The sequence below is a fragment of the Pongo pygmaeus genome, chromosome 6, assembly GCF_028885625.2.
Source record: "Pongo pygmaeus isolate AG05252 chromosome 6, NHGRI_mPonPyg2-v2.0_pri, whole genome shotgun sequence".
In the NCBI taxonomy this organism is placed as follows: domain Eukaryota; kingdom Metazoa; phylum Chordata; class Mammalia; order Primates; family Hominidae; genus Pongo; species Pongo pygmaeus.
Genome location: NC_072379.2, coordinates 70,052,859 through 70,078,045, shown reverse-complemented (window position 1 = coordinate 70,078,045; position 25,187 = coordinate 70,052,859). Strand labels below are relative to the sequence as shown.

General features: G+C 38.0%; 1 protein-coding gene across 2 annotated transcripts in view; it reads left to right on the top strand.

The window, feature by feature from the left end:
• The window catches only part of BZW2 (basic leucine zipper and W2 domains 2), a 60,462-nt gene that overhangs the window by 21,091 nt on the left and 14,184 nt on the right, over positions 1 to 25,187 (top strand). Inside the window, exons 3-7 of one of the 2 annotated variants that reach the window (XM_054495629.2) lie at positions 7,003 to 7,179; positions 14,109 to 14,212; positions 15,586 to 15,651; positions 18,792 to 18,927; positions 22,682 to 22,791. In XM_054495629.2, the coding sequence (XP_054351604.1) occupies positions 7,003 to 7,179; positions 14,109 to 14,212; positions 15,586 to 15,651; positions 18,792 to 18,927; positions 22,682 to 22,791 (593 nt within the window). The remainder of the gene's footprint in view (positions 1 to 7,002; positions 7,180 to 14,108; positions 14,213 to 15,585; positions 15,652 to 18,791; positions 18,928 to 22,681; positions 22,792 to 25,187) is intronic. The other variant, XM_063667499.1, reaches the window with a different exon arrangement.

Genomic DNA, 25,187 nt, shown 5'->3' with positions numbered 1-25,187 from the left:
GAAACCCAGTCTCTACTAAAAGTACAAAATTAGCCGGGCGTGGTGGCGCGTGTCTGTGATCCCAGCTATTCTGGAGGCTGAGGCAGGAGAATCGCTTGAACCCAGGAGGGGGAGGTTGCAGTGAGCCGACATTGCACCACTGCACTGCAGCCTGGGCAACGAGTGAAACTCCATCTCAAAAAAAAAAAAGCTGAACTGGAACTCAATAGGGAAACTTTTTCAAAGAGGAAACATGATGTGAGTGGTTAAATTAAATAAAGTTGAAGGGAATTACTGAAAAATATTTAAGGAAGTATGTATAAAGATAAAAGATGTTGGAGCAGAATCCCATGTAATGATCTTGAAGGACTAAATTATTTCATTGATAACTGACTTTATATGCCTTTGGCAGTCAGTGCTAAGCAGCCTGTGTTCTCTTGCAGTGCTGTGTCCATTTAACAAGTCTAGTCATGTAGATGGAAAAGAAATTGCAATATAATAGATCATTTGGATCAGAAGAGTTTGTAAGAGTCACTAGGAAGCAGTAAGACTGAATTTAACTGTGTGCTGTCTGCTGGGAAGCTTCATGTTCATAGTAAAATATAAAAATTAAAAAAAAATTAAAGTGACCAGAAAATAGTTACTTTGTACAGTTTTTCTGTTTTGCACTCTCCCTTTTCTACTTTTTTCATTTCTGGCCTATCCCCATAAGAAGAATAAATACAAGTATAGCCTGAGCCACTTCTCTATTTAGTCCTCATCTTAGTCTTACAAATTGTGCCCCACTGTATTGCCCCTTGCCATCTGGAAGCAGATATCAAACACAAAGTGCTAACCAGAATTCATTGTCTTATTGTTTAAAGCAGTCTTGGAAAAAAGGACATGGATGATTTTAAAAGGATTTATCAGGAATGAACAATATAGTTCAGAAACCTAATTACAGTGAAGGTATTGTGGAGCCTAGTAATATGATAATAATAGCTAATATATGCCCAGCTATGAGGCACAGAAACGTTTGCTATTGCCTTCCCCTGGGGGATCGTGTTAATCTCAGAGCTGGATCTCCACCTCAAGCGTCTTTATTAGTGTGACGCTAATTCACTGGAACTGAGCTCAAGAGAGGGCCTCAGAATGTGTTGCACAACAGCAGACGTGAGTCAGCGAGTAAACTGGCCCTTACAGTTTGTCTTCAGTTAGGAACCGGAAAGTTTTCCCTCTCCTTCAGAACTGGTTTGCCTCTGAATCACTTGGTGGTCAAGATTGTGCTGTTGGAGTACTCAGGGAGAGCCACTGAGAAATATATATTATTTACCAGTTGATCTGAATTCATATAACTCATATCTCTTGGGGATTTAAGCAACACTTGAGCCATTTTGTGCCAAACTCCTGATGGGGGAATAAAAATTGAGTCAACTTCATCTTCTGCTCCTCTTAGTAGTGAAACGCCTCCTGATGATTTCTCATCCTTAACTTTTCTTTGCTATTATGAAGGGGCTGACATCAAATAAGTGGTTAGCAATTTTGTAGAGCTGGGGAAAATTACTACTGAGGATATTTCAAGGTCCTTGTGATAGGCTGTTTTCTGAAGATATGTCTTCACTTTGAAACATTTCCTAGCAAAGCCAATGCTCCTGCATGCCAAGTTAGTATGACAATGTATTTCTTATTGCATTGTCGTTATTGCTTGGCATTAAAATACAAACGTCATGGCAGGACACATTATATAATAGAACTCTAATCAGATTCTCTTTTACTTTATGAAATACATCTCACTTATGATATATTCTCCAAAGTAATTATGTTTTTTCCTGTGACTTGTGGAAATCTGAAAGGATGAAAATTTCTCCCATGAGCTATTGGATTATGCTTTGCTAAATGAAACATTTAATAATCAAACTGGTCTTTCTGTACATTTTTAGAAAAATTGGATTACAATTAGTAAAAACAAGAGAGAGAAAAAAAGGCCAAACTGCAGGCATTCAGCATTACCATGTGCTCAGGTTTCTCCCTGAGACTTTAGCTCTGTAAATAATGTTTTTTGTTGTTGTTGTTGGAGACAGTCTCACTCTGTCATCTAGGCTGGAGTTCAGTGGCGCAATCTCAGCTCACTGCAGCCTCTGCCTCCCGGATTCAAGCGATTCTTGTGCCTCAGCCTCCCAAGTAGCTGGGATTACAGCCGTGCACCACCACACCCAGCTAAGTTTTGTATTTTTTAGTAAACATGAAGTTTCATCATGTTGCTCAGGCTGGTCTCAGAACTCCTGGCCTCAAGTGATCCATCTACCTTGGCCTCCCAAAGTACGGGGATTACAGGCATGAGCCACCGTGCCCAGCCATGTAATATTGGTTTTAAATCACTTTTAGCTTTATAGTAAGTGGTGTTAATAACTAAATGAGCAAACCTTTAAATCTTGAAATATATGTGCAAATATGAGTATATGTATATATATAATTAGAAAATACATTTGATTTTACAGGAAAAAAGAAAATATGTGATTTTTAAAATTCATTGCTACATCTCAGTGACATCCAGGAAGGGATGTAGGTTCTGCTATTATATCACTTCACTAATGTGTTTTTAACCAGTTACTGTAGTTCCCACAGTAAGCAAGTTAGATAATGCATACGCATATTTGAGTGTCAGAATTAGGCCCATTTCTTCTCTATGTCAGTACAAGGGCTATTATGACTAACTCTTGAGTATCACAATTATGATTCACCAGCACAGTTTAAATTGGAGACCCTAATTATATCCTTCTCACTTCAAGGGGGACTTGAACTGCCAAATGGAAATCCAAGGAGGCAATGGCATATTTTCATTCGAATTTTGTTAGTATTTCTGCTAGACTGTCCTCTGATAAAATACAAACTCCATTTACTGTACTTTCAGATGAAAAAGACTCTTTCGTTCCAATGTTGTCTTGTTTCTCAAGTTTTCATTAGTGTTCTTGCCATTTTCTTATATGGGAATTTTCTAGTCCTTTTGATGGGCACTTTGTTTTAGCAGCTGGGAGCTTTTTTCAGCCTGCAAAACAATTATTAGTCCTATCAGTCCATCATAAGTTTTTAAGATTCCCAAGCTGTAAGTAATCATTTTGACCTACCACCCTTATTGCTCACTGTTGAAATATCCTTGGCTGTAGTATGCTATCTTCCTTTTTCTCTTTGCTGGTAATTCTTTTGGAATGGGAGGATGAAGATCTTTTTACAAACAAGTTTTTAAGTTGTGTCTTACATTGAAAACAAAGTCCTCTGCATGGATTCTTGGCATACTCTGGGTTTTTCCTCATTTATCCATTTACATTTCCCGATGCCTCCATTTGTAATTTTCAAATCATCAAAATCTGTTCTGCCACCTGAATCAACATCCAACCATGTTGTAGGGCCTTTGTGGGAATGACTTTATTTGATTTTGGAAACTGGTCACAAGACTTAATATAACAGCATGTAGTTGTTTTACTTCTACCTTTCTCATATTATAGGAAAGAAAATATCTTTTTTCAACAAGGAAGGAGAATTGCCTGTTGGCTAGACCCTGAGTGGGAGGTGAAGTTTTCTGTGCTTTTCAGTGGGTTCCTTTTGTATAGAAACCCAGTTATCCCCTCCTCCCGCTCCATCTAATGTATTCCTCTAGAATTCCTATCCGTTTTCCTCCCCCTCTACACAACAAGACCCTAACTATATTTTTTCTGCAGTCACAATTTGCATGTTCTTGGCTGCATAATGTTTTGCTTACAGCATCAAAAGGACTTTTTATCTCTTGTTCATGATGAATATTGTCCCAGTTAATTTATGTGTGTCTTTATGGTATCTCATGCTGCGTGACTGACTGGTACTGGGAATGCCATTCTTCTCTGGTTCTCATGCTGATGTGACTAGTGTTAACCACTTACAACCCAGCCCTTCTGTTAGACCACTTACAAGCAGTACAAACTAGGCAGTTGCTATATGGTTTTAAAATGTAGTTTTTAATTTTATCAAAGTTATGCATGCACATAGTATGGCTAGTTCTTGATTTTTCTGTTGGAGATAGTAGATATGCCTTTTCTACTGTGGAAAATGATGATTCAGCTCTCTTTCATTGCTCGCTTCCCCCCACCCCCATACTTCCTGTCCTTCTCTATTCTTTCATTGTGTCACATAGTTTCAGCCACACCAATGTTTAAGGTTTAAATTTTTGTGACATTGTATGTGCTATTCATAGCTGAACTATGATATGACTGCATTTTTAAAAAATAACATTATTTTGTTATCTCTTGATTTAACAAATGTAATTATCTCTTGAGTTGGGGGGGCTTAGTTTTCTGTGCCTTAAAACTAGCCAACCCTAATCTTTCCCTTTGTTGTATGAATCTCTTAATACAAAACACTTAAGGAAAAGCTTGAAATGTCCTTTTACCACTATCCACTAGAGTGCTATTGCCTGTCTTGTTTTTTCCCTCTTGCCTGGGATCTCATAACTTACTCTTCAGTTATTATCCATTTTTGAGGCCTTGGGTGTTTCAGTATATGTATGTTCATATTGCTCTTACCCTTGATTAGTAGTTTGGCTGGGCCAGGCACAGTGGCTCATGCCTGTAATCCCAGTACTTTGGGAGGCCACGGCAGTATCTTTTGAGGCCAAGAGTTTGAGACCAGCCTGTGCAACATGGCAAGATCCTGTCTGTACTGAAAATACAAAAGCTAGCTGGGTGTGGTGGCACGTACCTGTAGTCCCAGCTACTCGGGAAGCTGAAGCAGGAAAATCACATGAACCCAGGAGGCGGAGGTTATGGTGAGCCAAGATTGTGCTCAGAGTGAGACCTGTCACCCAGGTTTTTTTTGGCTGAACACTAACAAGAATTCTAGGCTGGAAATACTTTTCCCTAAGAATTTTGAAGAAATGTCTTCTGTGTCTGGTATTTCTGTTGAGCAATTTAGTTGCTTGATACTTTTTACATATCACTTGTTTTTTTTTCGCCCCGGAAACTTCAGATAATTGCTTTGTTCCCAGTATTCTGAAATCTCACGGTAATCAATGTACTTTGTGTGAATCCACTATCAATCTTTGTGCTGGGTTCCCAGACAGCCATGTACTTGGAAACAATCTTTCATTTCTGTGAGATTTATTGAGATTTTTCAAAAAATTTCCTTTCCTTTGTTTTCTCATTTTATTTGTTAGATGTATTTGTTAGATGTTAGATGTATCTCATTTTGTCTGTTAGATGTATTTTTTTTTTGGATATTTGACAGGTCTGCCCTTTTTCTCTTCTTTTTGCTACTATTTTCTAGGTCTTTGACCTTTTTTCCATTTTCTGAAAGATAATCTTAGCTTTCTCTTAATGCTTCCATTGAGTTTTTTACTTTTTCTATCATATTTTTTATTTCCAAGAACTCTTTATTTATGAAATATTTTTATAGTATTCTCTTCCCTCCATCCCTCCCACTTCTGTTGCAGTATCTTTCACCTTTCTCTCTAGAGATATCTATGATATGATTTTTTCTTTTGAAGTTTTGGGTTCATCCTTTGCTCCTCTCTCCTCACATCCAGACTTATTCTCCATGGGTGTGGAAAAAAAAGGTGATGCCCTTTGAGTTGAACTACAGACTCTTTACCTTTAATCCACTCATTTTTTTCCACCAAATCTGACATGTAGTTTGTCGTCTTCACTTCTTATCAACAGTATATGATCCCTGCTTTGTTCAAGACCTGGCTCCAAGTTGACCTTCCACAAGGTTTTGCTAGAGTCTAAACCAAAACTCCTTCCAAACCCAAACTTCCAGTCACCACAGCAAACTACTTCTGCAGGCTCATGTGTCCATTTCATTCTGACAGCTCATTTATGCTTTTCATGTGTGCCTTTGTGATTGCTCTGTATTTGTCTTATCCACTTTCTAAGGAAAAAAAGCTATATAATATCTATAACCCTGTCAATCCTCTGAAGCCCCACAAAATCAAAACCATTTTTATAATGATACCAAGATATTCACGTCTTTCACACATCCTCTCATACTTTTACAGTGGAGTTTTCTAGAGTTTAAAGATGTGTGATATTGCAGTAGATTGAATGCAGTGGATATGAAAATTGATCTGTCTGCCATTAAGCCAGGCATTAAAGAGATTTGCAAGAGTATAAAACAATACTATCCTTCTCACTAATTTTTTTGTTAAATAAATACTCTAAAATGTTTTGTTTTAATTTCTTAAAATAAGTATCCATAGATTGAACCTCCATAAACAAAAACTCCCTTTGGAATACTTTGGAGTTAGGATTCCAAAGAGTTTTTGGGTTAGGATCCAAAACTTTGGAATTAGGGTTCCAAAGTTTAGAATCCTAATCCTTCGTAATTAGGATTCCAGAGTCTTTTTCCAAAGGATCCTTTGGAATCCTAATTCCAAATGTACATATTAAGTGTCAAGAGGTCATGAAACCAAAAAGTTTAGCACATCTGTCCTGAAGCTGTAGATATACATATATGGCTCATTACATCTATTAAATATTTAAGTACTCTGCAATAAATTCTTTTTTTTTTTTTTTAATTTTTTTGAGACAGCGTTTCACTCTTGTCTCCCGGGCTGGGGTGCAATGGCACTATCTCTGCTCACCACAACCTCCACCTCCTGGGTTCAAGTGATTCTCCTGCCTCAGCCTCCCAAGTAGCTGGGATTACAGGCACCCACCACCATGCCCAGCTAATTTTTTATATTTTTAATAGAGACAGAGTTTCATTGTTTTGGCAAGGCTGGTCTCAAATTCCTGACCTCTGGTGATCCACCCGCCTTGGCCTCGCAAAGTGCTGGGATTACAGGCGTGAGCCACCGCACCCAGCCTACAGTAACTTATTTTAAAAGAGACATCCCTTCTTATTCCCCTCTGCCATCTTTATTTGTTTGTTTATATTTGTATATTCTCGTACATTCTTTGGTGATGCTCTGTGGATTTTTTTTTCCTATCTTAGATAAAATAGAATTTAAGTTTTGATTGTTATACTCTCAGTATTTATTTATTTATTTGACTGTTATTTTGAATTGTTTTATTTTAGATGAAAAAGAGAAATTCGAACCCACAGTCTTCAGGGATACACTTGTCCAGGGGCTTAATGAGGCTGGTGATGACCTTGAAGCTGTAGCCAAATTTCTGGACTCTACAGGCTCAAGATTAGATTATCGTCGCTATGCAGACACACTCTTCGATATCCTGGTGGCTGGCAGTATGCTTGGTAAACCATGCATTATCGCTTCTTGTAGTATATTTATATATTTTTAATTCTGTTGAAGTATTTCCTTATAACATAGAGTCTTTATAAGTTTATGTTTATTAGAGTTAATAAGAATACAAATGGAAGCCTATAATTTTACCTGGTTTAGGATTTGGAATGGTATTAATGCAGATGTGAAATGATTATTGGTTAATATAAGCATAGAATGGAGGACTTTGGTTGACGTTACAACAAAGTCGGCCACTTTGCTTCTCCTAAAAGCCGCCTTTCTCATATGTCCCTAATCTTTCAGTGTTTTTGGAGGGGCCATAAAAGGGGTAATTTCTGCAAAAGACTATAACTTAGTGTATACATTTCCAAGGTTTAATTAATGCCATTTCATCCATAAATAAAGCATATAAGAAATATAGTTTAAACCTGGTGATTGAAAAATCATTTAAGTATAAGTAGAAAAATTAAAGATAGAAGATTAGAAATTGTTAAAGATAGGTGAAAACAGAATAAAAGCTATACTTTATAGAACAGAGGCATCAGGAAAGTAGGCTTCAAATACTATTTAGGTTTATTAAGTAGATGATTCTAATATTTATTAAGTATAATAGCCACCCATTTTTCCTCTCACAGTCATTCTTAGATCTGAGTTCTTATAGTTAGTTCCTGTGGTAGCTATAAATCACTAGAAACCGTCAAATTTCCTAGGCCAGGAATTTTCAGTTTGCAAATGTGTGCAAGTGTTTTAGTTGTTAAAAAGATTTGAGGGGGGAGGGCAGGTATCTGTCTACCTGCTATGCAAAGAGCATGCAACATAATGAAAGATTGCCTTGCCCAATGTGCCATCATGGCCTTTCCTTGAGAAAACACTGCTTAAGCCAACCTACCTTGGCTTTGAAAAAGAATGTGCATACATTCCTCCATCTTGAGGTGGAACTGCCCGTAAATTCCTTTTTCTCTGAGCTCTTATTTCAAGCAATCTGTTTGGTACATGGCCCCATTGACTACTAGGCCTTCTGTCATTCTGCATTGCTGGTTTTCGCCACATACTGAATTAGTTTTGTTGTTCTTATTGTTTATGAAGAGCTTACATTATGACTGTAGATAATTCACGTCTAAGTATAACAGCTATCTATATTGAGCTCAAATCCCATTCCCCGGGAAAAGTCATTGTTAACATTTTGGTTACTTTCCTTCTGGAAATCTCTTTAGCAGCCGGGCGTGGTGGCTCACGCCTGTAATCCCAACACTTTGGGAGGCTGAGGCGGGTGGATCACCTGAGGTCAGGAGTTCGAGACCAGCTTGGCCAACATGGTGAAACCCCGTGTCTATAAAAAAATACAAAAATTAACAGGATGTGGTGGCGGCTGCCTGTAATCCCAGCTACTAGAGAGGCTGAGGCAGGAGAATCACTTGAACCTAGAAGGCAGAGGTTACAGTGAGCTGAGATCGAGCCTCTACACCCCAACCTGGGTGACAGAGCGAGACTCTGTCTCAAAAAGAAAAAAGAAATCTCTTTACCTCATAAAATTTTGAGAATGGGTGACATTATGCAAATACGATATTCTGCATGCTGATTTGTATTTATTCAGCAATATGTTGCTGCCTTGCACACCCATGAGTGTTATACTGGATGATTCTAAAAAGAATTAAAGCCAAACGGATGTTAAAGAATATTTAGGGGCCAGGCACGGTGGCTCACACCTGTAATCCCAGCACTTTGGGAAGCCAAGGCAGGCAGATCACCTGAGATTGGGAGTTCGAGACCAGCCTGACCAACGTGGAGAAACCCTGTCTCTACTAAAAATACCAAATTAGCTGGGCATGGTGGTGGGTGCCTGTAATCCCAGCTACTCAGGAGGCTGAGGCAGGAGAATCTCTTGAATCCAGGAGGTGGAGTTTGCAGTGAGCCGAGATTGCGCCATTGCACTCCAGCCTAGGCAACAAGAGTGAAACTCTCTGAAAAAAAAAAAAAAAAAAAAAAAAAAGAATATTTAGACTGTTTGCAGTTGCTGCTTTTATAAACAACAGTTATCAGTGTCTGTATGCACATATCTTTGTGCTTTTACCTGATTACGTCTTTATCTACTTAGCAAGGGATTAATGGATTAAATAAAAGATGGAGATATTTTTATCTATATCTGTCTCCATCTACCTAGCTGAGCGAGAAAAACAGCCTTCAAAAGGAGCATTATATTTAATATTTTATCAAAAATTATGAATTCCTATTTACATACACCTTTAACAATGTTAGCTACCTAATTTCATCAGTTCTCTAGATCTCTGTCAATTAGGTAAGTGATAAGTATTTTCAATTTAAAACTTTAATAGTGGAGTTGAATATTTCCTAATATATTATTGACTTCTAGTATTTCATTAATTATGATATATTTTTATCAGAGTGATCTTCAGCAAGTTTTGGTTCTTGCCAAAGTCACATGACTGTAGTAGTCACTTATATGGACCCTTTTCAGACTGAGTGACCTCCAGGCAGCACTGTTGGCCCTTTTGTCATTCTTGAACTCTTTTATTTTCTTCCCTTACAAGAGACCACTTAGACCTCCTCCTACCTCTCTGGATGCCACTTCTTACATTACTCCTGGCTTCCATCATTAACCACCTCCCCATATAAAATTATCTGTATAATTTGTATTGAGTTTCTTAAAGTTTCATTTACCATGATCAGCAGATTTATCTCTGCAGCCCAGAATTCCTTTTTTTTTTTTGGCAGTTGCAAGATTTAATGGAGTGAAAACAGAGCTCCCATACAAAGGGAGGGGACCCAAAGAGGGTAGCCATTGCTGGCTTGAATGCCTGGGTTTATATCCCGGTCATTGTCCCTCCCACTGTGCTCTCAGGCAATAGATGATTGGCTATTTCTTTGCCTCCTGTTTTTGCCTAATTAGCATTTTAGTGAGCTCTCTTTACTACCTGATTGGTCGGGTGTGAGCTAAGTTGCAAGCCCCATGTTTAAAGATGGATGTGGTCACCTTCCCAGCTAGACTTAGGGATTCTTAGTCACCCTAGGAAATCCAGCTAGTCCTGTCTCTTAGTACCCCCTCTCAACAGGAAAACCCAAGTGCTGTTGGGGAGGTTGGCCAACGACCGCTCTAACTGCTTCCTGCTGAATTGAGGTGTAGTAGGGGTTGTGTAGTTGAGATTTCCTCGGGAGGGGTGCCTTCGATGTCATTAACATTGGAGCATGGGCTAGCAGGCCGGTCCAGGGGTCCGCGGTAGATCTTAGTCATGGACTGCATCTGGGGCTCCATTTGAAGAACGATTTGTAGTTTTACAGCTTCGATTCTGGAAGAGACAAACTTAACAAGGAGGTTAAAGATACAGAGATTGAAATGTATGGCCTGCAGTGCAGGGGATTATTTCTTTGGCACACTTCACAGGCCCTGACTATCTGCTTGATAGTTTTGAAAAGGCCTGGTCCAGTAAATAATAATTTGGCCATCTGAGTGCTATCAATGCCTAAGTGAAAGGTTTGGTGAAGGGTTTTAAGTAATTTCCATTGGTTAGTGGAGCCCAGATTTCACTTCTTCACTCCATGTCTATACATTCAAGAAGAACATAGGGCCAAATGTTTTGGTATAAGCTGTACAACACTAGATGTCTACTGAGTCTGGACACGCGACGTAAGGACTGAAGCCAGCTAGGTGCATTCTTCTTACATAAATGCTTTGTTTAATTATTATGTAGAAATTTTCTTGACACTCACAATTTACCTTCTTCCATTGTTCTTTTTTTTTTTTTTTTTTTTTTTGTAATGATGTCGCCCAGGCTGGAGTGTTGGCTCACTGCAACTTCCGCCTCCTGGGATCAGGCAATTATCCCAAGTAGCCGGGATTACAGGCATGTGCCGGCACACCCAGCTAATTTTGTAATTTTAGTAGAGACGGGGTTTCCACCATGTTGGCTAGGCTGGTCTCGAACTCCTGACCTCAGGTGATCTGTCCCAAAGTGCTGGGATTACAAGCATGGGCCACCATGCCCGGCCCCATTGTTCTTAAAACAGCAGCTATCTTTGTCTTTCAATATTACCCTTCGTATAGTAAATACAATAAATATATTAAGTTCACTTCTACTTTGAGAAAAACAGCAGTCACTCCAAAAACGTTAGAAATGGCAAACAATACTTGGTCCTAATATCAGCGAAAATTTTAATGCAAGCTGTAGCAATATTATTAATATGTAATAAGTGTTTTATTTCATTAAACAATGTAACTTTAAAAACATACCTCTCAAAAGTCTGTAGTTTCAATATCAAACTTTTCAGTTTTGTAATTTCTATCAAAAGCAATAGCAATAATTAGCCCAGAGTTTTTAGAAGATCATTATCTAAGTTTGTTCCATATCAGGGGAACCAGCCCCCAATATTTCAACGTAGGTTCTTTTCTGTTTTCCGTAAGTGTTGGCTGGTCTGCGAAATAAAGAGAAAGAGTACAAAAGAAAGAAATTTGACAGCTGGGACTCCAGGGGTGACATCACGTGTCGGCCTGAGCTGCAAAACCAGCAAGTTTTTATTAGCGATTTCCAAAGAGGAGACAGTGTACGAATAGGGTGTGGTTCACAGAGATCACGTGCTTCAAAGGCAATAAAATATCACAAGGCAAACAGGGGCAGAGCAAGATCACAAGGCCAGGGCGAAATTAGAATTACTGATGAAGGTCCATGTCCCGCTGGGCACACACTGTCATTGATAAATATCTTAACAGGAAACAGGGTTTGAGAGCAGACAACTGGTCTGACTAGAATTTTGCCAGGCTGGAATTTCCCAATCCTAACAAGCCTGGGGGTGCTGCAGGAGACCAGGGCGTATTTCATCCCTTATCTTCAACTGCGTAAGTATTGATTGGGGAAGTGATAAATGTCCATGAAATCTTCACAATTTATGTTCAGAGATTGCAGTAAAGACAGGCTTAAGAAATTATAAAAGTATTAATTTGGGAAACTAACAAATGTCCATGAAATCTTCACAATTTATGTTCTTCTGCCATGGCTTCAGCCGGTCCCTCCGTTCAGGTTCCCTGACTTCCCGCAACAGTTCCAGGTGGTTATATTCATTTAAAAGGGCTAATTAAATCTCATGCATAAATTAATTGAGTGAAAATACACTCTTGAAGGGGCTGACTTCTCCAAAAACTAACTTACTTACTAAACTGTATGCTGAAGTCTGAAGCCCATAGAGGGGATGATAAGCTAAGGAAAGTATAACTTGATTGAATTCTCATTTGCCTATGCCTGCTAAAAAGGTGGCTATGGGTGGCCCTTTTAATCCAGAGATCTGAAATCACAAGTTAAATCAAGGCGATTATACACTAATGCACAAACAAATAAAGGGAGTGGCTAACGAGTAGAGAGTGTTTGTCTTTTCAGCTTTGACCATTGTTGTATCCTTGGTGCCTAGCACAGTAGCTGGTATAAGTATATACACTACAAACATTTGTTGTGTATATGAAAGATAGTAATCTAACTACTCAAACCTTCTACCTTAATTACAACGAAGTAAAATTAGAAAATAAAAATTCCTAATGTTCTCATTCTGCTCTTCTAATCAACTAATGCTTCTACTGGCTACCATTGAAACTTACAGGAGGACCCTTTGAATATGGAAAGTTATTGAAGAAAAAGGCATCTAATCTATTGAGTCCATGGGGAAAAAAAGATGAGAGAATAAAATAATTTCTTCTAGCCAACATAGCAGCTGGGCGATCAAATTCAAATAGCAAGCATCAGAGTCCATGCTATTCAACCAGTCATGGATAACTGGGTTAGCAAAGGAGGGAGCAATTGTAATAGCTACCCAAGTAGAAGGCAAAAAGATCTATGAGTCAGGTCTGGTCATTTCTGTAGTTGGTGATCCAGGTAGAGTATCTGCAAAATACTTGCAAAATGTTAGCAAGCCTGAAGAAAGAACTGTGTCCTGGAGTGGGAAGTGTCTGGAGTTGCATTGAGAATATTTACTGAATATTTACTGAAAAATTTACTGAATAAAGGTTGTTCTTTGCTTCCATGATTAAGAATATACTTTGGAAAGAACCAGACTTACAGTGATAGGATGTAGGGAAGGCAAGGATGTGGAACAAAAATGAAGTACACTATGGTGGGAGTATGAATGAAACAACTAATTTGTATTATATTGGAAACATGAAGTATACAAGGCCAACTACAGTGGCTTACGCCTGTAATCCCAGCACTTTGGGATGCTGAGGCAGGAGGACCACTTGAGCCCAGTAGTTAAAGACCAGCCTGGGCAACATGGCAAAACCCTGTATCTACAAAAATTACAAAAAAATAAGCTGGGCATGGTGGCACGCACCTGTGGTCCTAGCTACTTGGGAGGCTGAGGCAGGAGGATCACTTGAGCACCCTGGAGGTTGAGACTGCAGTGAGCCATAATTGCACCACTGCACTCCAGCAATAGAGCGAAACCCTGTCTAAAAAATAAAAAATAGGCCAGGTGCAGTGGCTTACACCTGTAATCCCAGCACTTTGGGAGGCTGAGGCGGGCGGATCACAAGGTCAGGAGTTCGAGACCAGCCTGACCAACATGGTGAAACCCCGTCTCTACTAAAAATATAAAAATTAGCCAGGCATGGTGGTGCATGCCTGTAATCCCAGCTACTCAGGAGGCTGAGGCAGGAGAATCGCTTGAACCGGGGAGGTGGAGGTTGCAGTGACCCGAGATTGTGCCGTTGCACAATTGTCACAGCCTGGGTGAGAGAGCGAGACTCCATCTCAAAAAAAAAGGAAAAAATATATAGCAACGTGTGTACATCTGTACATCCATGTCATTCTTTGAAATTTTATGTGACTCTTAGATTTTACATCTACTTTCATTATTTTCTTTCATTTGCCAGAATTGATCTGTTCTGCAAATGCTGTTCTCAATTTCAGTATTATCCTTATTATAATTACCTTTCTCTTTTTAGCCCCTGGAGGAACGCGCATAGATGATGGTGACAAGACCAAGATGACCAACCACTGTGTGTTTTCAGCAAATGAAGATCATGAAACCATCCGAAACTATGCTCAGGTAGAGCCTGTTTGAGAGATTGCCCTTGAGTCAGAAGGGAAGCATTTGAAGAGTACTGAGGAAAACTCTATAGAAGCTCTGCAGCCCACCCAGTTTTTAAATAGGAATCTTAGAAAGCCTTTAAACTTATGAAAATAATGGGCCTTAAAACTACAAAAATAGGCCTAGCAGTGTGGCTCAAGCCTATAATCCCAGCACTTTGGGAGGCCATGGCAGGCGGATCACTTGAGGTCAGGAGTTTGTGACCAGCCTGGCCAACATGGTGAAACCCCATCTCTACTAAAAAATAACAAAAATTAGCTGGGCATGGTGGTGGGCGCCTGTAATCCCAGCTACTTGGGAGGCTGAGGCAGGAGAATCACTTGAACCCGGAAGGCGGAGGTTGCAGTGAGCCGAGATCGTGCCACTGCTCAACCTTGGTGACAGAGTGAGACTCCATCTCAAAACAAAACACAAAGAACTACAAGCATATAATGCTTTTTTTTTTTAACCTCTCGTGGGAATTTAAATATTTATTCTTGGATCAGGAGAATTCGTTTTTCTTGTATACATGTTAAGGAATATGTAAGTATTAGTGTAAGTTGGAAATAAAATTTATGGGATTTTAATGCGATTTATTTCTTTTTCTTATTGTGTGTTAATTCCCTGCCTGGGTCATTCTTTCTCCATAAAGAGCAACCATATTTTTTACTCTTGGACTCCATCTTGATTACATTAGGAAACAAATACACCAAGAGTTGTAAGTAGGAGTATAGCCTGTGTGTAGGAGAAAAAGGAACTAGATTAAGAAATCATTTCCACAGTTATTAAAATAACCAATATTTACAAAATCCCCATTTAAATAAAAACATCATTCCACTTAGAAAACTGTCTAGAATCTTACTAGTACAGTTGCAAACTTTGCTTCAGAGTTCTAACAGGACTGTAGGGGCCAATCATCCTTTATTGCCAGTAAATTATAACATTTTTTGCTCATCTACTAGAAACGTGTTTGCTGTCTACCTAGAGTAGAATCTGTCCTGCACTTTGCTCTCCTCCCCATCACATCATTATCTAAGTGGTTATATCTTTAACACCTTCATTTCCGTGATTTTCAGTCTCCGCATCTCACAGTTTAAAAATCACATTTATTTTATTTTCGTCGAATTTGTTTTTCTACCTGCTATATTCTTGAATGAATTTGTTTTATCTTACATGTACATTTTGATCATATTTGTTCCCCTAGGTCATGATAGCATCTTTGAAATGCTTATAGTTCTTATATTACAGTGTGAGCCTGTTTAACTATACACTTTTATTATTATAGATCTATGGTGTCATTATAGTGCGTTTCTATACCTCTTTCTGTGTCTTTAATGGTTGTTTTTTTTTAGGTCTTCAATAAACTCATCAGGAGATATAAGTATTTGGAGAAGGCGTTTGAAGATGAAATGAAAAAGGTAAAAATTCAAATGCCTATCTGTTTTATAGTAATGAAATGGAGGTGGATAAAAATTTTATAAGTGGCCAGGCATGGTGGCTCATGCCTGTAATCCCAGCACTTTGGGAGGCCAAGACGGGTAGATCACAAGGTCAGGAGTTTAAGACCAGCCTGGCCAAGATGCTGAAACCCCGTCTCTACTAAAAACACAAAAATTACCCGGGCGTGGTGGCACGCACCTGTAATCCCAGCTAATTGGGAGGCTGAGGCAGGAGAATTGCTTGAACCTGGGCGGCAGAGGCTTCAGTAAACTGAGATCGCTCCACTGCACTCCAGCCTGGGCGACAGAGCAAGACTCTGTCTCAAAAAAATAAAATAAAATAAAATAAAATTTTACATGTACAATGATATTCCAAAAGTGCCATATACATAATAATATGTGTGTGAAACACATAGTGAGTTTTTAATAAATATTTGGTAAATAAATAAGTATGAAGGATCATTAGCTAATAGCTATAGGAAGAAGTAGGTGATTATTCTGGACTTTTTCCATTAATATTTAATGTAAGACAGTGTGCTTTGTTCAGTAAGAATAGTTTTACGGGCTATAATCTCTGACCTTGCAGAGGTTAGAATGAAAACTAGAATCAAGATAAAGTGATTTAAGTAGTTAAAGCCTATGAAAGAACATAGCACAGCAGCTAATGTTCAGCAGAATTCTTTAATTGTATGCAGTTTAACAAAGGGAATAAAAGCACCTCTTTGGAGATGGAGTGTATGGGTGTAAATCTCAGTACTCTTTCTCATCAGTGAAATAGCTGTAGTAAGAGGATATACCTTATGGTTGTGGGAATATATGAAATAACATATAAGGGGCTCAGTGTAGTAATTGGTCTCTAGTCAAATCAACAGTAGCATCTCCTTAAAGATGTCCTCTTTGGAGTAATTGCATGTTCCCTCTTCCAATTTGTAACTCCTGTGTTTATATATAGCACCCACTACCTTTACTTGTTTCAGATTTGTTCGTTACTTTGTCATTGTTTCCAATTTTAGATAACTATCTAAAGTAAAAAACCAAGTGAAAAAAGTAACCGTAACCTATACTTACTTCTTCTCTACTTACTTACTCTCCCCACTCCTGCCCACCTAACCGCCCCCGACCCTGCCCAGTTCAGTGGTTCCGTGTATAATATTGAAGAGCAATTTGGCAATAGTCATTAAAAGAAATGTTTCTTACATAACCCATGACCCAGCCGTCATGAATTTATAAGAATCCATTAGCATGGATATATAAAGCTATATGTATAAAGATGTCACCACAGTATCGAAAAATAGCCTAAATGTTCATTGGTGGGAGATGAAGACTGGTTAATTAAATTACAGTCTATCTATACAGTGGAATACTATGCAGTCTTTTATACACATAGGCATAACTACACGTATTAATAAGGGAAAATGCCCATGACAAATTAAGTGGAAATGCGAGGTGCAAAGCAACCATTTGGTAGTAGTTTGACCTGGGGCAAATGACTTAATATCTTTGTACCTTAGTGTTCTTTTCTGTAATTGGAGGTGGAGCCTGTTGTAGGTATTAATACACATAAAGTGATCAGAAGAGTGTCTGGTCCACTTAACAAGTTTTAGCTATCATTAGTATATAATGCAGTAAAAAACAATGTGTGTATACATGTAATTATGTTTTAATGTTGATTAATATAATTGAGCAATGTGTTTATTATTTTTATGATCTAATTTTTGTACCATTTCTATGTGATTAAGTATATTTTAAATGAATATGGTTATATGCGTGGGCTTAAAGAAGTGGTGTTAAAATTTTTAGAGGCTATTTTTTATTCTCATTTAAATGTTATTTATTTTTATAATGGAGGAAAAGGACAAATTGACATGAACCGTCTATATTTATGTTAGTTCCTTCATTCTTCCCCATTTCTGATGCTCCTTGGAACTTAAGCCTTTCAATCCCTCATTCCCTCACTCCCTGGCACTTACTTAGATGTTAAGTTCTTTTTAATTTGTTGAGAATTTAATAGGTATAAATTGAGAGGCAAATGGACTGGTTTGGTTCCAGTTCTGCCACTTTCACATAATGTAAATATAATATAATAATCCTTCAATTCTTGGGGAATAGTAAGTTAAGATTTTCTTATCCCCTACACAGTTAGTGGAATAATCATGTCATCAGGATGGAGACACTTAAGTCTCTATCAATGCCAGTGAATTTTGCATTGGCGCAAAATAATGGAAAATCAGCAAGGCCCCTGTAGTGATAGTGGCCCCTGAGGAATTTCCATGGCAAGCCTAATAACTGCTGAAATGGAGAAAGTAACAGTAGAATGTAGTCAAAGCACCAAGCAGAGGAGAGTCAGGAGAGAGAAGGGCATCCCACAGGGCTGACTACTCTTAGAATTTAATACAGGAAGTGGGTTTTTCGTTTTGTTTGCTTTGAGCTTACATTCAAATTTTCTAGGGTTGCTACTTTTTCAGTTCCCTGCCTCTGGGGCAAGAGAATCTAAAAGTTTACCAGAAAAACATCAAGAACCTAGAAAACCCCTTTCTCCCTCAACAGTCTTGTTTTGAAGACTGTTGTATTCTGTGAGCTCAGAAAAGTATGTAGTAAATGTCAAAAGCTTAACTTCGACTCTTTCCTGGTTTTTTTGTTTTTATGGGGCTTTTTTTTTGTTTCTATGTTTTTGCCGTAAAAATTCTATTCAGAGAAAATGGGTACATGCAGCAGGGGAAGAGGTAGTCACCCAAAGAAGTAGAAAAACTTGAAAAACAATACATTTCAGAAAACATGTCCATCATGTATACTTAACTCTTTTGCATGCACATTGTCAAACATAAATCCATCTGTTTATATATCATCCAAATATCTCTTTTCCTTTCCGTGAATGTTATCTACAGCTGTGAGTAAATTAACTGAGAAGAAAGGAACTCTGCCTGCTTAAGTCACTTTCCACAGCATCCAGTTTATCATGAAATGAATTACTATGCTTTGCATATGACCTTCTGTGTGTGTGCCACGTAGCCATGGATGTTCACAGTTTATCTTCCCACTTCAGTCCTTTGCTTCATAGACATGGTTCCTTTTTTTTTCTTTTTCTTTTTCTTTTTTTTTTTTTTTTTTTTGACCCACAGCTTCTCCTCTTCCTTAAAGCCTTTTCCGAAACAGAGCAGACAAAGTTGGCGATGCTGTCAGGGATTCTGCTGGGCAATGGCACCCTGCCCGCCACCATCCTCACCAGTCTCTTCACCGACAGCTTAGTCAAAGAAGGTAACGAGGCTCCTGTTTTCTCGCCTGTCAGACAACAAAAGAAAAATAAAGCCACAGATAGTTAGAAAAATGCCAGTGGCTCTTTTTGGTGTCCTCTATTACTCGTTCTTCATATAAAAGAATATCTGTGTATGGGTCTATATTGCCTTTCAAATAATAGAAGGAGTGGACATGTTAACTGTAGGAAGTTTGAAGGAAAAAATATGCACACCTGTACAAAGACATAGTAAGAAAGACTAATAGCAAATTAAAATCTCGTGGAAGACTTGATGCCTAGGTCAAATACCCCGAAATCGATCTGGTAATCTTTTTGCCCTTCGACACAAAATGGCAACCTTTAACTCTCACCCCTATTATAAGAACAAAAACTGTTCCCCTCTCAAGGTCTAGAGAAACTGATGCTCAGATATTCATTTTGATTGCACATTTTAAGATATTCATTGTCTCAGTTTTAGAAAACAGTTTTAAGTCTGCTGCATTAGAAGGAGTCTTGTTTTAATTTTAAGGCATTAAGAGTTGGATAGGCATGCATACCATGATTTGGTTATAGAATAAAATAAAAGTGGGCTGTTTACTTGTAGGAGGATAATGATAGTCAAATTACAATGCAACACAAAACAGTTATTTTTCCTTAAAAATAAATTAAAAGAGCTTTTGTGAGAACATCTGTTTCTTCTGAGAACTTAAAGTTTTCCTCCTACGTATATGAAGTCCTAGCCTCATTCATGCCTGTAGTGAAAGAAAGGAGTTATAGTTTTCTTGTAGCTAAGAAAAGAATAGTAAATTGAGAGTCAATTGGTCTTATTCAGAGACTCTCTCTAGTTTTTAGCTTAAAATCACTCAGGTTTATGACAATTCAGACTCTGTAATTGTTGGATGTTATTAGTATTATGACATTTTAAAGTATTTCCCTGGAGAAAATTCACAATACAACACACATCTTATTTTTGCTATTAGCCATTTTGCACACAGAAAATCAACATAGAATATAAATGTTAATCATTAATTATTTTAAATTATTCTAGCCAACATAACAGAAAATAATTGCCTTTCTAGTTTTTTTAAAAACCTAAGTGATGTCTGTAACTTCCTTTGTAGTATATCCAAAAATTACATTATTAGGTGGATGGATATGTGATAAAGCAAAGACGGCAAAATATTAGTTATAGAAACTAGATAGTGGGCATGTGAGTGTTCATTGTTCAATTTGTTAAACTTTTCTGTATGTCTGGAAATTATTATAGTAAAATGTTTGGGGGGTGGTGAGGAGAAAAATAACTTTGCTACGGAAGTAGCATAGTACCTCTGTTATATGGCTTTTCCTTAAACTCTGCCATCTTTTACAAACTAGAGGTTTAAACCCTTGCTTCCTAATTGGAAAAGGATTAAGAAAATGACTGGGTATGGTAACTCATGCCTGTAATCCTAACACTTTGGGAAGCTGAGGTAAGAAAATTGCTTGAGGCCAGGAGTTTGAGACCAGTCTGGGAAACAAAGCAAGACTCTCTTCTCTACAAAAAAAAATTTAAAAACTAGCCAGGTCTGTTCGCACACCCATGCAATCCCAGCTGCTCAGGAGACTAAGGCAAGAGGATTGCTTGAGCCCAGGAGTTTGAGGCTACGGTGAGCTATAATCACATCATCTTACTACAGCCTGGGCAGCAGAGAAAGACTATCTAAAATAAAAAAAGAAATAAAGAAAATGGTTAAGAAATTAATCATTTCCCCCAACTCATCCAATAAATGACCAAGGGAGATGGGATTATCCTACTCAGAGGAGTAACTATAAAGAAAGTTAAATCTCAGTTTTAGGCTCCTAGTTTCAAGCATAGTTTTTCTTTACTTACAATACAGATTACAGCCTAGTTTTAATTTATATTAAATTTTATATTGGTTTTATGAGCTAATGATAATGCTAAAAATTCATCTTAAGTTGTTTAACATCAACTTTCAGTTAAGGTGTAATGCATGTTTTGTTGTTATAGCCGTTTTTTTTTTTTTTTTTTAACTTAGTTTCTTTGCTTATTCAAGGGAAGAAAATCAGGTTTAGTTGGTGTCTATATGAATGATAGACCAATTAAATGCTTTTACTTTCCAGTTGCTGGAAGACCTGGGTCAAATTGGTATATAAGGACATGGATTTCTTATGTAACAATAAATAGAAAATTAGGACTGACCTCAGGCTGAACAGCAGTATCATTCAGGACTTAAGTATTTTTCTCCTGTTATCATTCATAGCATTAACTTCATCCCAAGGATGGTGCCCCCTCTAGTTGTTATAAGATGTCTGCTGACACAGTTATGGCATATTCTTCCTGGTTCACATTCAGTGGAAGAACACTTCTCCTGAACAGAGGATAATTTATCTTTCCTTCAGCTGATTGGCTGATACAGGCTGCGTGACCAGTGCAGGTCCAGTAGCAATTTACAGGGGCGTGCCTTGGGCAGATGAGCTTAAGCGAGGTCACTAAATTAATCATCAGAAAGAGGTGGTACCAGGACTTAGACTAATCAGTAGTCACCTGGACTGGATAAAAGGGGACCTCTTTTAGGAAGGAGGTAAAGAGAATAGAGGCTGCTTAGGCCACATTATCATTAGCTCATAACAATAGTAGAACCTTCAGTTTAGAAAAATCAGTTAAATGTTTCAATTACATCTTAACTCTTCATTAAATAACCGCAACATAAATTTAGAAATTTGAAGCGTTCATAGAACTGTCTTCTTGTTATCTGATTATTTCTGTTTGGAAATAAGTGGTAATGTAAATGTGGACATGTGATTAAATGGTTTCCTGATTTAACATAACTAGCTTAATGATGTTTTTTTTTTAAATCCAGAAGAGTTTAACTTGAAACAGCCTTGATATTTTTATAGCATAACTCAAGAATATTTTAAAATGCTTTTTATGGCTGGGCGCAATGGCTCATGCCTGTAATCCCAGCAATTTGGGAGGCCAAGGCAGGTGGATCACCTGAGGTCAAGCGTTCAGGACTAGCCTGCCCAACATGGCGAAACCCTGTCTCTACTAAAAATACAAAAATCAGCTGGGTGTGGTGGTGCATGCCTGTAATCCCAGCTACTTGGGAGGCTGAGGCACGAGAATCACTTGAACCCAGGAGGTGAAGGTTGCAGTGAGCCGAGATCTTGCTACTTCACTCCAGCCTGGGCGACAGAGTGAGACTCCATCCCCCAAAAAATAAAAATAAAAATAAATAAATAAAATGCTTTTTATAAAAAGTGAAACTAAGGTAAATGATATGTGTTCATCTATTCGTAGCAATACTTATTGTATCTATCACTATCAGTGTTCTTGTACTGGCATCCTTTATTAGCAAATTACTTGATAAAGGTGACATTACAGTTTTGTGTCTCCTAATTTACTTTCTTTTGCCTCAGGATCACTGTTATAAACGTGAAATACATATGAACCAGAGGGTGAAATAAAGGCAATAACACCAAAGATACTGGGTGTTAAATATGTTTTTGACCAAGGTAAAATAAAATAAACTTGCAGTTAGACCAGGTTGGATTCAAGGAGTCCAAATTTGAAAAATATTTTATTTTCCTTTTCCTGAAAATGTTCTATTTTGAGTAATGAGAAGAGGAGAATTTGCCTAGAGGTCTATTGACTGTTCATTTGTACCAAAATTAGTCTTTTAGTTATTTACCCATTTCAGGAAACCTGGTTGCTTTGCACACCATCACAATTGGTTTTGCTCGTAAAAGGAATGAAATTCTCTTGTTTTTGAACAGGCATTGCGGCCTCATTTGCTGTCAAGCTTTTCAAAGCATGGATGGCAGAAAAAGATGCCAACTCTGTTACCTCGTCTTTGAGAAAAGCCAACTTAGACAAGAGGCTGCTTGTAAGTGTTTTCTGGTTAAAGGGTTGTATGTATGATGCCTTTCTTGGAGCTTAAGCAATGCCTGCAATGTAGTATATGAGTAAGATCCCTGGATCTGTGTTGACTTGGAGCACTGTTCCTTTTATTTCTGTGTAATTGGTAGTAGAAACTAATTTCATTTTAATCTTTATTTTGTCAACAAATGGCACAATAAAATTAAAGAATTGTGAAGAATATAGACTTACAAATTTGTTTGTTGACATAGTATTAACATTTCATCAGAATTAAGACTTTGTTTTATAGCCATAACTTTTTTTTTTTTTTTTTTTTTTGAGACAGAGTCTGGCTCTGTCACCCAGGCTGGAGTGCAATGGCCCAATCTCGCTCACTGCAACCTCTGCCTCCTGGTTTCAAACAATTCTCCTGCCTCAGCCTCCCTAGTAGGTGGGATTACAGGCGCTCTCCACCACACCCAGCTAATTTTTGGATTTTTTAAATAGAGACAGGATTTCACCATGTTGGCCAGGTTAGTCTCGAACTCCTGACCTCAAGTGATCCGCCCACCTCAGCCTCCCAAAGTGCTGGGATTATAGGCATGAGCCACCACACTCAGCCTATAATCATAACTTTCTAGACATTTTAAGGTTTTAATATGATAAAAATTTCATCAATCTCACTTAATCAAATACTTGTGATGTCTTTCTTGAGTAGCAGTCAGACTGTGCTAATCTCAAATGTGTGTTAAATAGTTTGCTAACAAAATAAAAGTTTAAACAAGACTTCTCTGGAAATACTTAAGCTGTTGCAGAAAGTAAACAAGTTAACTGTGTCACAATTGCTTGATTATGTTTTTATTTCTCCATCTTTGTGTTTTTCTAAGAAAATCCAGAAAAATATTTTGTTCTTATAATTTCTATCTGCACCCTACAATTTCTTTCTTCTTGATGCAGCAGCTGTGAAATGCCAAGATTTCTCCAGGTGGAATTGCTTTTACAGTTCTAGGATAAAGTGTAAAAATAAGACACACCCCTGCCATCTTCTCTTCACCTGACCTCTTGTCTGTCATTCTCTTCCAACATGTTTCAGTGTGCAAGGGCCCAATCCCATGACATAATTCTAAGACTATCCCTTTTCCTCAAGAACACATGAAAGTAATTTTAAATGTAAATACTTGCAATTTATATCACTTAAGAATACTTTGTTTCTTGAAGTTTACCTTAAATAGATTTGTGCGTTTAAAGTTTTTAGATTATGGTAAAAAAGGTACAGAAGGCTAGATTCTAGTTCATAATCATTTTCATTCCTCATATGTTTCCTGAATGTCTACTACCCTGTGCTGGGCATGGTACCACAAGCTGCAGAGCCAGTAGAGAACAGGATAGAAAAGTTGCCTGCCCTCGTGAAACCTACTTTCTAGTGGCCTTAGGGCAAATCCCTGTAAACAGAAGCAAAAGTCACAGAAGATAAGTGAATAGGTTGCTGAGGAAGGTGGAGGTTCATATGAGGGGAACATATTTCTTGTCCATGAGGCTGTGGGTTGTCTATAGATTAGCTCTATCTTGGCTAAGCCTGGCTTAGTTCCACATGCCTTTTCATTCGGGCACAGGCTGAGGGAGCAGCTCCCATCTGGGCCACTCTGTATTCATGGCAGAGTAGCAGAACACAGAGACTGAACTGAACCTCTCAAGTACCTTAAAAACTCACCTATGGACGCTGCCATGCCTGGCAATAGATTGGGAAAATCCAGTCCACTAATAGGCTGCTTCTCCACCTCTGCAGATAGACATAGCAAGGAGGGGGTTCTCTTAATACTCTTTTGAAGAAGAGGAGGTGGATGATTGGAAACAAAGATACAATCTATCCGGTTAGTTCTTAAAGCAGTAATTTTCTTAAAGATATTCACAACTGTAGCCCGGTTAGCTTAATCAGATGGCTTCATTTACAAAATTCATTTTCTTTTTGGAAACACATGTCATTTAGCTGTTTTTACTAGGTTCTGTGTGTGTGCGTGTGTATATATGTGTGTGTTTGTGTATACATATGGAACATACGTGGTGGTTTCTGCGAGAAACATATAAACTGGGTGAGAACAGGGTAGTTGCCTATGCACTATGCCTGCCTGATATTTGTTGAATCAACAAGAGAATGAGGAACTAGTGAGTCAGTTCCACTCTTTAGGAGGAAATTTTGTTTCATGAACATATACAACAAAATTCTCTTTAACTCTGAACTACTACATTTTAGGAAAATGTGTATATTACCAGACTTCAGCTATCACCCACTATTATAATACAGAAGAAAGAACAATTTTAGCAACTCAGAGAGGTGAGGGGATGGGAGAAGCCAACCCTTATTACTGACAAAGAGAATGGTGATTAAGAAATGAAAGATATTGATCTCTTCCTTTATTTATTCAA